This window comes from Bipolaris victoriae (assembly GCF_000527765.1).
Source record: "Bipolaris victoriae FI3 unplaced genomic scaffold scaffold_135, whole genome shotgun sequence".
In the NCBI taxonomy this organism is placed as follows: Eukaryota; Fungi; Ascomycota; class Dothideomycetes; order Pleosporales; family Pleosporaceae; genus Bipolaris; species Bipolaris victoriae.
Window position 1 is genome coordinate 1 of NW_014575257.1, and position 14,166 is coordinate 14,166.

The 14,166-nt window shown below is 47.0% G+C and overlaps 6 protein-coding genes across 6 annotated transcripts; 2 read left to right on the forward strand and 4 right to left on the reverse strand.

The window, feature by feature from the left end:
* Nucleotides 1-727: 727 nt before the first annotated feature.
* COCVIDRAFT_112573 (hypothetical protein) lies at nucleotides 728-2,426 on the reverse strand (the record flags this gene model as incomplete). Its single annotated transcript, XM_014696064.1, has 3 exons — nucleotides 728-1,564; nucleotides 1,621-2,331; nucleotides 2,394-2,426. 3 exons carry the CDS (start codon nucleotides 2,424-2,426, stop codon nucleotides 728-730), a joined length of 1,581 nt encoding a protein of 526 aa, XP_014551550.1.
* Nucleotides 2,427-3,175: 749 nt separating this feature from the next.
* COCVIDRAFT_30918 (hypothetical protein) lies at nucleotides 3,176-4,891 on the reverse strand (the record flags this gene model as incomplete). Its single annotated transcript, XM_014696065.1, has 3 exons — nucleotides 3,176-4,293; nucleotides 4,357-4,599; nucleotides 4,654-4,891. 3 exons carry the CDS (start codon nucleotides 4,889-4,891, stop codon nucleotides 3,176-3,178), a joined length of 1,599 nt encoding a protein of 532 aa, XP_014551551.1.
* A 428-nt stretch (nucleotides 4,892-5,319) lies between these two features.
* Nucleotides 5,320-6,729, reverse strand: COCVIDRAFT_112596 (hypothetical protein; the record flags this gene model as incomplete). Its single annotated transcript, XM_014696066.1, has 4 exons — nucleotides 5,320-5,367; nucleotides 5,423-5,728; nucleotides 5,812-6,580; nucleotides 6,638-6,729. Coding segments are annotated over 4 exons (1,215 nt in total), but the record flags the coding sequence as incomplete, so codon positions are not given.
* A 548-nt stretch (nucleotides 6,730-7,277) lies between these two features.
* On the forward strand, nucleotides 7,278-8,286 carry COCVIDRAFT_42147 (hypothetical protein; the record flags this gene model as incomplete). The annotated part of the gene is made up of 3 exons (XM_014696067.1): nucleotides 7,278-7,556; nucleotides 7,623-7,815; nucleotides 7,871-8,286. 3 exons carry the CDS (start codon nucleotides 7,278-7,280, stop codon nucleotides 8,284-8,286), a joined length of 888 nt encoding a protein of 295 aa, XP_014551553.1.
* Nucleotides 8,287-9,003: 717 nt separating this feature from the next.
* Nucleotides 9,004-10,916, reverse strand: COCVIDRAFT_112576 (hypothetical protein; the record flags this gene model as incomplete). Its single annotated transcript, XM_014696068.1, has 6 exons — nucleotides 9,004-9,477; nucleotides 9,528-9,863; nucleotides 9,918-9,937; nucleotides 9,994-10,052; nucleotides 10,117-10,488; nucleotides 10,738-10,916. The coding sequence occupies 6 exons, from the start codon at nucleotides 10,914-10,916 to the stop codon at nucleotides 9,004-9,006; spliced, it is 1,440 nt and encodes a 479-aa protein (XP_014551554.1).
* A 1,167-nt stretch (nucleotides 10,917-12,083) lies between these two features.
* COCVIDRAFT_30921 (hypothetical protein) lies at nucleotides 12,084-13,336 on the forward strand (the record flags this gene model as incomplete). The annotated part of the gene is made up of 5 exons (XM_014696069.1): nucleotides 12,084-12,257; nucleotides 12,314-12,418; nucleotides 12,465-12,689; nucleotides 12,742-12,884; nucleotides 12,946-13,336. The coding sequence occupies 5 exons, from the start codon at nucleotides 12,084-12,086 to the stop codon at nucleotides 13,334-13,336; spliced, it is 1,038 nt and encodes a 345-aa protein (XP_014551555.1).
* Between the last annotated feature and the right edge of the window lie 830 nt (nucleotides 13,337-14,166).

Genomic DNA, 14,166 nt, shown 5'->3' on the forward strand with positions numbered 1-14,166 from the left:
ATAGATAGATTTTATTATTTACTCTTATTATAGTTAACTTAAATTATACTTTCTTACTAGTTACTNTACTTAATAAGATTATTACTTATTAGTCTATTTAATATAGATTAGTAGTTATTAAACCTTTATTACCTTCTATCTAAGCACACTACTCTACTATATCGCTAGATAAACTCTTATAGCGCTCTTCATACTATCTCACTCGCCCTAACCCGGATCAAGCTTAGAGAAGTATCAGCACCTAACCCCGTGTAACATTGTATTAGATTCTTGGATTATCTATCTTCTATGCACTCCTATATGCCTCTGAGCGACCTTATCTCCGAAACTAGTCTGATTTATCTTGCCTGTGCCGTTATAAATTCGGCAGAACTGGGCTCCGTGGGGCGAGTGAGACGTGTTGAGATTAGCTACTTTACTAGCTTCTAGCTCTATAGCACGTTGGCTACACGACTTAGCACTAGTTGCAATCGATTTCTTAGGATGGATTTATATATATTTGGCTAAAATGACACTTATTCTGAAAAACTCGAAGTTGGTGTTTGAGGTGAGCTTGACAGGCCTGTATAGAGCATGGGTAATTTTATTAAAATTCTGCTACAGTAGCCGTTAGGCCTAAGCAAGGCAAGCCTTCTTCATTCTATGCTATGTGATCAATCGATATAATTAGGAATTCCCCGGTTTTTGCTGCGTCATGACAGGTGCACTGCCTCTTTATCCTACAAGATCATTTTCCTGGCGAGAAGTTCAAGTAGCCTCCGGCTGTCTTCAGAGGATCCCAGGCATCTGGCCCTTTCAGCATGACCGCCAGGCTCACCAGCGCTGCAATACTCAGACCCTTGAATACAACGCCTCGGTAAGATATGGTGTCATTTCCATTTCTATCAAATGAGACAGACACAGGTGGAGCGAGAGTGCTAGCTTTCTTGAGTGTGTAAGGAGCGTAGCGGGCTCCCATGACCATTTCCATCCAGCCTGGTAAGACGTTTGTAGTCGTTCGCAGATGAGAAAAGGTCAACACGCCATAATGGCCATGGTAGTATCCCAGACCAGAATGGCCAACGCCACCGAAAGGAGTATCATGTGTAGCGACATGTAATACACAGTCGTTGAACGTAACGCCGCCTGACTGGGTCTCATTTAACAGCCGCGCTTTTTCCTCCTCCTTGTTTGTGAAGGCGTACAAGACGAGGGGATGTTCATGGGCGCGAGTGTAGGCTATTGCGTTGTCCAAATCGGCGTCTATGATAGGTAGTATAGGACCAAAGAGCTCTTCAGACAGCAAAGAGTCGCCTGGCTTTACCCCGGTCACAATTGTTGGGGCAAAGAATCTTGTCTTGCGGTCACGTTCGCCACCATAAATGATTTGGCCCGAAGTTTCCTGGAGAAGGTTGTCGAGTCGGTCGAAATTTCGTTCATTGATAATGTGTGTGTAATACTCTGGTTGAGTTTTACCGTCCCGGAAAGTGTCGAACCACTTCTTCAATTCCACAGTGAGAGCATCTCGCACACTTGGATCGACGAGAACATGGTTCACGTTTAGACAAATCTGAAGACGCACGATCTGTTAGCATGTATGCATAGGAATATAAGCAAGGACGGCGGGATGGGATCATTTACCTGTCCGGAATTCATGAACTTGGTAGCAGCAATACGCTTGGCGGCGAGGTTTATGTTGGCGGATTTGGTAACAATGGCTGGTCCCTGGCCGCCGAGCTCGAGTGTAACTGGTGTCAAGTTCTTGGCCGCAGCCTGATGGATAATCTTGGCGACATTTGCAGAGCCGGTATAGAATATGTGATCGAATCTGTGGTCCAGGATATAGGACATCTCTTGTGGGCCTGCCCTGATTGCCCTGATCGCGTTTGTATCCAAATACTGCGGAATGATCTCCATCAATAGTCTCTGAGACGCCGGCGCGTTATCAGAAGGCTTTAAAATCATAGCGCAACCAGCAGCTATAGCAGCGACCATAGGTTGTAGAAGTAAACAAAATGGAAAATTCCAAGCTCCGATAATCAAAGTTACGCCTAGTGGTTCTTTTCTGACAGTGGTATTCCCTAAGAAGTTGAGAAGGCTGGTCCTGCTTGGCTTTTCATCCGCAGTCCACCTGTCGAGGTTCTTAAGAGTATCGAGAATGTCGGATTGAACAGCGGCACAATCTGTAATGTAGCTTTCCTGGCGGTGTTTATGGAGGTCTTCGTGAAGGCACTGCACGATGCGATCCTTGTTATCCTCCATCATCCACCAGGCCCGTTTCAACTGACGACGCCTCCATTCTTTGTCTTTAGTGAGGCCTGATGCAAATCCATCTTGCACAACCTGATATGCCTGCAAGGTGTGAGCCAAACTGGAACTGCGACGACGAAAACATGCGTTGGGATGTAACATACCTCATCAAACTCTTTCGACGTACTGTAAACCATTTTTCCAGTGAGTAAGGACAGGCCCGTTGCGAAAGAAACCACTTCTGGGACGAAATTATCTGGAACGACGCGACGCTTCCGAGTAAGCAGCTTTAGTAGCTTTAGTCCGGTGTTAAGCCGCGCTAGTGTCCGGACATGCGGAACAAGGGCAGGAGCGATTCAGCGGTGGGTCCTCTGAGATATCGTGACTGTCTGCCCGACCTACCCTAGTAATTTTTATCACAGCCGCACAGCTGGCAATGAGTCAGTCCATCCTCGAAGCAATGCCAAGTTTACCCCTCGCAGGATTTACGAACGACCGGTGGTGCATGGATAGCCAGGATCACATGCAAGCCAAAGACGCTACCTTAGCACAACTCACACACCTCTCTCATCTAAACAATGCAACGGCTCTACGTAACGCCGCTAACCAAGATCGTCTAGAACATTTTCTTGAATAGCAGGTAATAACACAGGAACCCCCATGGCAACAAACGTCAGCCTGATTTATTATTTGGATATCACGATCAAAAGGTTACTGAGATTTGGATTTGATTCTAGTCGTACTAAATAACAGCCATGCTGTAGATCATCTACATTATGCTGTCGCAGAAGTGCACAAAGGTTAGAATGCCGGATCTGGAGTCCACCGTACAAGTTGTAGGCAGTAAGATAGCATAGCTACACTATTCAAGGACATGAGCACGCTTGTAGCCCATCTGGTAGAAGGGTTAAATCAAGTCTTCATTATTTGGCTTCGGGCATTCAACTTACGGCCTGAGATTGATATAAGCTGAGATTGAGCTAGGCGCAACGGCAACAAGAAGGCCGGAAGCTAAGGGTAAGGTTAGGAGGTTATAGAGCAAAGACCAATTGAGCGTAGGTCGGACTCGACGCGTCGTTTCATGAGTTAAAGCGATCAAATATTCTAGTTGCTGGAGGCTGCTCCTATGAGGAGAGGAGGTGGAATGGGAAAGCTTATCGGCTTGGGACTTTCTCAAGTTGCCATTGGAGAGTAACAAGGCATCTGCTTCTTCTTGTAAAGTTGCTAGAAGACTTTGGCCGTACTTGTCGTAGCTATTATTGAGCTTCGGATTATGCGATACGACGACTCCGAAAGCTGCTGTAGAAAGTGCAGGAGCATCGTTGATGTTATCGCCGACCATGATGACAGGGCCATGGTGCGCTTGAAGCCGGTTGATGAGCTCTGCTTTGTCCGGAGGAGCCAGGTCGGCGTAGACTCGGGTAGGCGGAATGCCGACATGGTTAGCCACTGCAAGAGCAGCCACCATTGTATCCCCTGTCATCATGAATACTTGAAAACCATGCCCATGTAGGGAATCCATGACTTGACTCGCATCGGGAATGATGTCGCTTGCATATTTCATACAGCCTGCTAGACGGTGGTCGATGGAGATATACACCATGCTGTCAGATGTTGTAGTTGATAGTCCAAGACATGAATCGGGTGCAAAGTAGACTTGCTGTGCGTGCATATGCCGAACATTGCCTATGGCCACTTCGAATTCTGATCCCTTGAATATGAACTTGCCTGTCAAACCGGATCCGGGGTTCTCTTCGTAGTGTGATAGAACAAGACGACTGAGGCAGATGGAGTTTTTAGCTGACTCAGATTGCTCTTCGGCTTTTCTCGACAACAAGACAGAGACAGGGTGTGATGAGCACTGCGAGAGTTGACCAATCATTCGCCAGATCAAAGCCTCTTGTTCTGCCGACGTATTCCATTCCACAGTCATCTCAATCGCTTTTGCGTGCAAAGTGCTCGAGGTCAAAGTACCTGTCTTGTCAAACACGATCACCTTGGCGTCGGCTGCTCGCTCTACCTGTGGACTTGGTTTTAAGAAAATACCGGCAGCATGGGCGTTTGCTTAGAAATGTTAGTAACAAGCAAAAAGTCAAACATTCCACACAGAATCTTCGGAACACTTACCATTGGCGGACATGAGGCACATTGGAATGCCTAGCCCCAATGTACAAGGGCAGGCGCAGAGCAGCACGGCGGCGACTTTGTTGAGGACGAGAATGGTGGATGCACCGGTGAAGTAGTGATAGAGTCCGGTCGCAGCAGAACAGCACAAGACAGCGGCACTGAACCACCTGAGAATTCGATTGGAGAACATCTCGGCATCGGATTTGGTTTCATTTCCTTTGGCGATAGCTTGCAGTGTTCGAGCTAACCAAACTTATTTACCCGCTTTGCAAACTTTGACTGTCAATTTTCCTGGACCATTCGAGCACCCAGCATAAACCTCGTCGCCAGGGGAGACGGGTCTTGGTTCAGGCTCTCCCTTGATGATTGTCTCGTGGACTGTTGAATGACCTTCTACTATTCTACAATCGGCCGGGATGGAGTCGCCCGGGGCCAGTAAAAGTAGATCTCCAGGCTGAAGCAGGTCTGCAGGGACCTGGACAGGATTGGAGCCATTGGTATCATCAGGTGCGATGACAGCGGCTGTCGAAGGCATCGTATTTGCCAACAAGGCGGGCAGTTGAATATTCCGAGTTGTTACTAGACATCTCATCAAACGACCTCCAAGAATAGTGGCAACGAGCAGGTATACACCAGTTTGATTGAAAGAAGCAGCGTCACGTGGTGCCTCCCAAACATCATTTGAGAGGGTGGGCAAGAACTTTCTAGTTCCTAGTCAAGATTCTCAACTTCAAATCCTACTTGAATTCTACAATTGTTTTATGTCACTAGATGGCTGGGGCATGGTGGATGGGTTTGCACAAGCATATCCTGAGCTTGTGGATGGGTTGAACATTGAAATTATTCATTATGAATCTGGTTAAATTCTGCTTCCCTCCACAAATGCTAATCATTCACGCACATTAGTATGTTATGCTGCGGAATCTTCGTCAGTATATCTGAATCTTCAACAGATAGGATCACTTACTTTATGAAGACCGTCTTGTGCTCTGTGTAAGCTTGGATCCCGTACTATCGATGAATCTAGTCAGCCTGTACACCATATAATCGATAATTCGGCACTCACCTTGCCCAACTCCCTTCCCCAGCCACTAGACTTAAACCCACCGAATGGCGCGAAGATATCGACCATGGTGCAACAATTCACACATACTGTTCCGCTATGGATCTTAGCCGAAACACGCATGGCTCGGTTGATGTCCTGAGAGAACACTGCCCCCGAAAGGCCAAACGGTGTAGCATTGGCCCGGGCAATCACCTCTTCCTCCTCAGTAAATTCACTGATCACTACAACTGGACTAAAAATCTCCTCTTTGTATATTTTCGCGTCTGCATTAGGATCAACGAAGATGGCCGGTCGCATCCAGCATACCTAGTACTCTATTAGCGTCAATGCTCTTGCAGGCTGTTGGGGATTGTACTCGCCTTATCGAACAGTGCAGCGCCTCCAGTAACCAGAGTTGTTTCTGTTTTCCCACTTTCTACATAGCTCAACACTCGTTCGAACTGCATCTTGTCCACGAGTGGACCGATGGTCGTCGTGTCCTTCTTTGGATCGCCAAAAGATCCGTCTAGGGACTCGAACGCTGTCTTCATGGCTTGCACAAACTTCTCTTTGATATCCTTGTGTACATAGATGCGGGAACTGGCAGTGCACGCCTGACCGCTGTTGCCGACTATGCCCTGAGTGCACCATTGGACTGCGACTTGGAGGTTCGCATCGGGGAACACTATGCTTGGGCTCTTGCCGCCCAATTCAAGAGTCACTCGCTTCAAGTTTCTCGAGGCTGCCATCTGTGCTATCTTCCCAGTGTTGACGCTGCCGGTGAAGGAAATCTTGTCAACATCCATATGGGAAGCAAGTAAGGCGCCTGTTTCGCTGCCCCTAGAGATGATATTCATAACGCCAGGGGGGAATCCAGCCTCATTCAGCAGCCTGCCAAAGTAGATAGTCGAGACGGGGGTCTTCTCGGATGCTTTCACGACCATGGTATTTCCGGCTGCAAGGCATGGTGCGCCTTTGAATGCGACCATCACTGCTGGACCGTTGAAAGCATTCACAACCGAGCAAACTCCGATGGGCTCGCGACGGATAATCTTTATAAATCCGTTGTCGGGAGGGAATGACTCCCCCTCCAGCTTATCACACAATCCGGTGTAATCTGTAATCGTCATGTTAGCAGAAGCCCAGGAGGTTCTATGGTTGGTTGTCGAGAGAAATTTCCTACATCAGAATGTTTGTGCGGCCATGGGGAGTTCAAAGGCCTTGGAAGGACCATACGGCTTGCCACTGCAGAGTGCCTCCAGTCTACACAATTCATGGGCGTTAGCATCAATCAGACCTGCCAACTTCAGAACTTTCTTGGCTCTTTCCTAAGGAGTCATGATGATCCGAAGAAGCCCAGATAAATCTATCTATAGCCTACAGGATCCAAATAAAAATCTTCTCAGTATATTATCTTTATACTTATTATGGAGTACAAAATTAGTAAACTAAATACTAACATATAAGAATTAATTCTATCTCTCAAATTCAAAAAAAGATATATAGTTGTAGTAAATATATTAGTAGTAATAGTATAGGCGTTAATATTTAATGATGGCGGGATTTTGGTTGGCGAGGCCAGACTTATGAACTAGTACTGTAGCAGCTCTAAGCGAGTTCTTCTACCACTAACGCTAACTTTTTATATTTTTTTAACATCCGTTGCCGTGCAGGTTCCACAACACTCCAAGCACCGAAACTATGTTCTATGAAGCTCTCGCACAAGCCCCACTACTCCGAATTAGTATACACTAGTACCGTCAGCCCAATCAACAGCCGCAAATCTACCGTACGTAACGTTCATTACAGTCCAATTCAAACAATCACCTCTATTCAGAGTACAATTTAGAACGGGTAGGTAAAAAAGACTACTGGAATGAATGCCAACTCTCTTGTTCTCGCTCCCGAGGGGGACGTGATATTGGTCGTGGGTAGGGAGCGATTTCGCATACATGCGGACTCCCTTTTTCTTAAACGGCATTCAACAGTCTTTGCAGCTCTACTTGGCTCAAACTTTCGCGAAGGTCAAGATTTGAATACCTCATCTTCGAAGGAAATTCCTCTGCCTGACGATGATCCGTATGCCATGGCTGTGATCTGTGCAACGATGTACCACGACTTTGGTCACATTCCGCGGAGCCCAGCGACAAAGCTAGTTCTTAGCATAATCCGACATGCGGATAAATAAGATTGCTACGATGTCCTTACCCTACCGTCCCAGGTTTATGGCTGGCTCAAATCCGATCATTTGACTCTTGGAAAAGACCTAGCAAACATTCTCGCTGTGTCCTATATGGTTAGAGATCAGGAAGCGTTCAAAAATGTGTCAAGAGCCTTGGTCTCGAAGTACGAAGGATCATTCGCAGATCTGGCCGATAGTGTGATTTGTGATGTTCTGCCTTGGAAGACATTCTGTAAGTAAACATACAAAAAATTACCTTGTTATACGCTAATTAGTCATAAGCCTAGGCAGATTGGAGGAGCTTCGAACCCGTATACAAACACTAGCAATTAGTGTCGCATTGGGCCCATCAGTGGATAAACCCATAGGCTTCGGGTATGACAAGCATTCCGGATGCTCTCAACTCGCAGGAAGAGTTCAAGAGAATTTCAGTAGGGATCTGTTGATAGAAGCGCGCCAAAGAAAAGAGCGGATCCATAGAGAGCGCTCATATAAAACCTCTTTGCATTCGTCAGCAACTGGACAGTCAGCAGTCGGGCCTTTGCTTACGAATTTACAAGAACTAGCGAAAACCTGTAATAAATGCAGGGAAAGTGTGGAAACTTCCCAGCTGAGTACATTTTGCCTAAGTTTGGCAGGCAATGACCTCCGACAGGTTGCTATGTTACCCGAATGGTACTGGGGCTCGAAATTGACTTATTGAGGAGGGGCTACCAGAAAGATCTGAAGTACCTGGATGTTCATGTGACAGTATCAATTCATCAAAGGCACTGCTCGCAGCCCACGGTTGATTATTTAAATAAACTAAAGTCGTTCTTCAATCTCGCTCCATTGTGGACGACAGTAGAGTTTTCAGTTTTTCACCTTCCGGATTGAAATATTGACATGTTGAGGTTGTGGATCGGAAGGTCTACAGTATTGTGCGATTTCAACTTGGACCAAATAACCACAGGGCTAGAGTTTTAGATAAAGATATACAGGTGTTATTACACAATGTTCTATCCTGTCCCTCAATGCTTACTTTCTCCGCTTCATCACACTATCCCTACCGACACACAACCTCATATAAGAATATATTCAATCACCCTACACATATCCACATATCGTCTTGCTAGGCCATTCACTCAAAACTCCCGCGAACTGCTAATTAGTTACTTCACCATCTTCCCATCTCCCAATCTGTTGATGTGACAAATCTCCCTTACCCATGTTTTGAAGTTTATCTAATAGCGGTCTCACTATGGCTACTCGTAACTCTGCAAATTAGCACAATGATGGAGACGACTTATTGATCAGGGTATTCTCATGGATCTCTTAAAGACCGCCAAGTCATCACTCTTCTTGGATCAAGCTTCGAAGCGTGAGGTTACTATCTCGCCGTCTATTATATCGATAGTTTCTAACAACCTCTTCTAATACTCTACTCCAGATCTACTTCAACTCTTGGTCCAGTATACGTCTTCCTACCGCTTACGAAGTACCATAGGACGGCTAGAAATACAGTCCCACCAAATGTGAGAGAACTGAAGTTCATAGACTGAACAGTGACCATAGCCGTACCTGGCCAGAAGGAGAAAAACCACATGACGAACAAATACACACAAGCAAAAAGGTTGTTGGCTATTCCGAATACTCCAGGGACCTTCCAAGGCCCCCACTGGAGGGTTTCTGGGCCGACCATCACAGCGCGGTCGCTGTAGGGTCTAATGCCCTGGATCCGCCGCCAAAGGAGCAAGGTGCAAACAATGAAGTATGAGGCATATAGGCCACCAATACTAAGATTTACAATGTTGCTGAAAGCGACGACCGAGCCAAGTGCGATGGTAGATAGAAGCATGGAAATTGTAGCTGTTATTCCAATCGTGATAACAGGGATTCGAGTTCGAGGGTGAAGCTTCAGCACGTATTAGCCTCCAGATACGCGGCTGATAGAGGGGTCTTTACCTTTGTTACTTGATCTGAGAAAGGTACAGCATTATCCCTTGCAAAAGACCACAACTGTCGAGAAGTTGCGGCCATGAGGCCAACCAAGCAGCAAACTCCGAGAATCCACATGATCATAGCCATGGTCGCTGCTCCAGCCGGTGATCCTGTGCTCTTCAGAAATACATACAGGTAAGCATATCCAAGCGTCGCAGATTCTTTTATAACATCGTCTAGATTCCCGAGGCAGAACAGATATGCAACGATCATTGCAAATCCCAGACTGCCATTCAGCAGTACGCTAAATTGGATGACTCGCGGGATCACCCTCGTTGCGTTCTTGACTTCTTCCGCTATCTATGTAAATCGTGCTTAGCGAATAGGCCGAACATCAGTTGGATGATTGCTTACGTGAACACATGAGTCGACCCCTAAGTGCGTTAGCTGACATGTCACCTTGTACTATATTTATACATTGATCACTCACCAATAAGGGCGAAAATGGAGGATGGTAGACCAACCATGAAAGATAGCGTCTGAGTTGACCTGTTGAAATGAAAGGACTACGTTAGTTCGTGATCCACATATATCATCGGGGTGGAATAGTTACCAGCCTCCAGAATTGACAAAAGTGGTAAGGATTGAAGCATCGCTGTGATCTCCAAGATAAACCATAGGAATCAAGATGGCGAAGAACCCCAATACGTGGAGAATCAGGATTAATCCTTCGAAATGGGCCAAGGTCTTACTACCGACAGTATTAATTATCACGGCGAAGGCAAGCAATGCCCATCCGATTAGCATTGCTTGGTATGGCTTAGGAGTGTATTCAGGCTTGACTAGCAAGATTGTACTCTGCAAGACAGCTCCACCCAAGTATGCCGACGAGGCAGTCGTAGCCTGCCAACCGATCAATGACACCCATCCAGTGATGAAGCTCATGAATTTACTCCACGATCTCGGTGCCAACAACGCGACCCAGCTGTAGATACGTTAGTGAGTTATGACAATCCGAGTCGCGATAGGGATGCTTACTGATACTGACCACCCGCGGTAGGTGCCATGGACGACAACTCGGACAGGACTGTATAGATTGAGATGGAGCCGATCCATATGAGGATATAGCCCCAGAAGACACCTGCGGGGCCGCCATTCAACAAACTTGGAGTAGAGACTCTGACATGTGGTAAGCAAGCTGCGTTCGGTTCACATTGTAATCCCATGAACTCACTGAAGAATCCCCTCCCAAGTGGCCAAGACCGTGCAAGAGAATCCAAGGATTTGCATGAATCCAAAATTGCGCTTCAACACCGGTTTCTTTCCCAATCGCATGAGATCCCGCTCATCTTGAGTGAAAACCTCATCGCTTGAGGCGACTACTCCAGATTTCATGCGACTTTCGAGTTCCATGACGGCAGCGTGGTTGTGGACGGAAAAAGCTATATGTCGAGGATTCCCTGGAAAGCCCCAAGAGAAATGGCGTTTTATGTATGAACTCTATGCAGGCAGTGCGGCGATCTAGCAGGCTCCTTCCGTTGCTTTTAGGCGAGTTAGTCCCAGTTTACCCTGGTGTTCGCTAAGCGCATTCAGGAAAGTCAGCGAAATCAGCAAAATCAGGTCACAATTGCTGCCACACGGGATGCAGCAAAGCGGGGTCTTTGTATCTTTGGAAACGTATCGCTTGGGCGAACGCCGTCTACAAAGCTTAGCATCGAGCTTAGCATTGTTTCGCACACCAAACCCAGAACATGAGATGAACTTACACGATCCATTCACCATGAAAAAATGAACCATTGCGCCTTTCTCTCCTACACTTAGCATAGAACGGAAAATTAGTTGCGCCGTTGAATTCAAGCGCGACCACTCGGCGGTTTGTCGATTCTTACTCAATTGGAAAACGCTCCCCTGCAGTGCTCCAAACTCTATGCACCGGTTGAAAAAGCCGCGCGAACCCGCCATCCTGGTTGCAATCGTCGACGGGAACTCAAACTTTTAATTAACCGTCATGGTCTCGCCCTCGAGTCAGGTCTGGTATGCGATACCGTATTCTGAAACTAGTGTTCGATCTAAGTGTTGACAATGCGCATACAGATCGCACTACTTAGTTGCTTGTCGCCGATAAAGGCTTTATGAGCTCGAACAACAGGTAAAATACTGTATGCAGCATGCAGCAGGGGTCAATTTCCAATGAAATGGAGAGCGACACATGCATGCCGCGTATGCAGATGTCGTTGCGGCGAAAATGTCACGGCGTAATTAGACGCAGACGGATACGAACAGGGCTATGAAAGATGGCAGTCCCTTGACATCTGCCGAAAGATGCCCCATGCACAGTCGAGACCTGCTGGAGTGGCATGTGTCGGTAGTACAATGCAGTCCGACAAACAGCCACAAGCGTATGTCGCATGCAATCAGGCGGTTCTAGGATTTTTTTAAATGTATCAATCTTTAGCATGGACTGTTCAGCCCAGGGGAGCTAAGTTTCTTATGTAGAGTCAAGTCCTATGAAAACTAGTCTTCGCATACTGACAACATAAGCCACAATAATCGAAAAAAAGAAAGTGGAATATTGTCTCCATGGACGCTGGGAAGACGCCTGCATTCTACGAAGGCCATGCGGCGCCGCTAATCCAAATCCTCGCATGGCTGTTTATGGCCTTTTCAACACTGTCTGTATTGGCACACTTTGCTACGAAGAAGGCTATGTCAAGACCATTCACAACAGCCGACGGGATATTGTCAACCGCGCTTGTAAGTAACTGAGCAAACGTTCAGACGACGTGCATCCTTAGCTTACGTGTTTTAAGATTCTAGACATAGGACAGGCTATCACATTTCTTAGTCCTGCTGGTCAAGCGATTGGAAACTCGCAGTCTGATTATCCAAAAGATACAATTATGCAAGCTTGGAAGGTAAGTCGGTTTTCTGATCAACTAGATGCAATGCTAAGTGTTGCAGGCAATGTATATTGGAGATATGCTCTTTGTGTTCACACTTGTTGCTGCAAAACTTTCGCTATTAGTCCCTTTTACGGCAGTGACACCCGTTGTCAAGCACCGCTTGATGATGTACACAACAAGTGCAGTCACTGTTGTTTGGGGAGTAACCGCTGTGTTTCTGATAGCCTTCCAGTGCCCATCGCCACAAAGATGGGACATTGCAAACCCACAATGTATGAACTTTGTAAGACTCACTTTAAGATGAGATTTTGTTTTGGATGACTGACATGGAACAGCGCAGCATCCGAACATTCAACGCCGTGATGAACATCATTACCGATTTGGCGCTGGCCATAGTACCTACGTTGATGGTAATACCACTGCAAGTTGGATCTGACAGAAAGCTCACTCTTCTAATTGGATTCTGGTGTCGTGTGATGTATGTTCATCTAACTTGATAAGAATATTTGAATGAAATCACTGACAGACGAAACACAAAGTGTCATGGCAGCATCGGCCGTCCAAATCTTTTTCATCTTGGACCTCTCCTTGCAGGACAACAATCTACTCAATACAATCTGGCCCATAGTTGTTAGTGGACAGGTTGTACAAGTCACCAGTATCATGACCTCGACGATACCATTCCTCAAGCCGTTCCTTGTCAGTCTCGAGTCGTCCCTGACCCTCAGCCCGAACAGCGTAGTTCACACCACAACATTGGGTTACAAAACGACAGGGAGTACAGGCCGCCACCCATCGAGCTACATCAAGATTGGGACTCCGAACAGTCAAGGAGCAAGAACCAGCAAGCTTAGCAACATCTGGGTCACGGCAGATTTTGAAGTCAAGGGAGAGCCTAGCATGGAATTATCTGAGCGGAGAGGGAATTGAAGGGCTAATGGACACGGGGGGCTCTAAACTTGACAAGATGGCGTGCACTAGTTGCACCTGTCTACGGTATGTATAATGATAGTCACACACACACAATGAATACTTAAATCAAAATGTCAGCAGACTGGGTTTATGAATAGCGCGTGTGCAGTTTTGATGATGACCTAACACATGCAAGCGCCAACATGCAGAAAAAACGCAGGGTCTGACTATTCACAGGGCAGGACTGAGAACAGACACACACATGTATGTACAGAGACAGCATGTAGCGCGAGACATGGGTCAAAGTGGCGTGATGAACTGATTCTGGGCGGGCGAGCAATGTCTCTGCCGCGCCGGGAGGAGCCAGGGACCCTGCAGTCGACGGGGTGGGTCCATGTGCTGATTGGTCACTAGCCCGCAGTAGGACTAGTCGGCCGTCGTGCCGTCGGCTAAAGGCGAGGCGTACTTTATCTTCTGCCACCCGTCACCCATACTCCTAGTAGCCCCCCCCCCGTCTTCTCCTCTCCCTGCTCGAATGTCATCCAAACGAGATCAAGCCACGCCTTCATCTGTCGGCCGTATCCTTACCTCCAATCCGATTGTCCAATCAACAATGTTAACGCCATAGTCCCGAGTCCAGGCAATCCGTATCTTCTGCACTATACATGTTCGCAACACTTGGTCGCGGCCGCATTCACTCCGAAGTAGCTGGGCAGCCAAGTAGCGGTGAAACGGGTAGGTTCATCGGCGATGCCGCGCCCGTCTTATGGTACTTACTTACTTGGAAAGCTGGGCACAAGATCTCGCCTATCGTATTCCAGATGGGTTTCTTCTCTTGGATTGCGCAG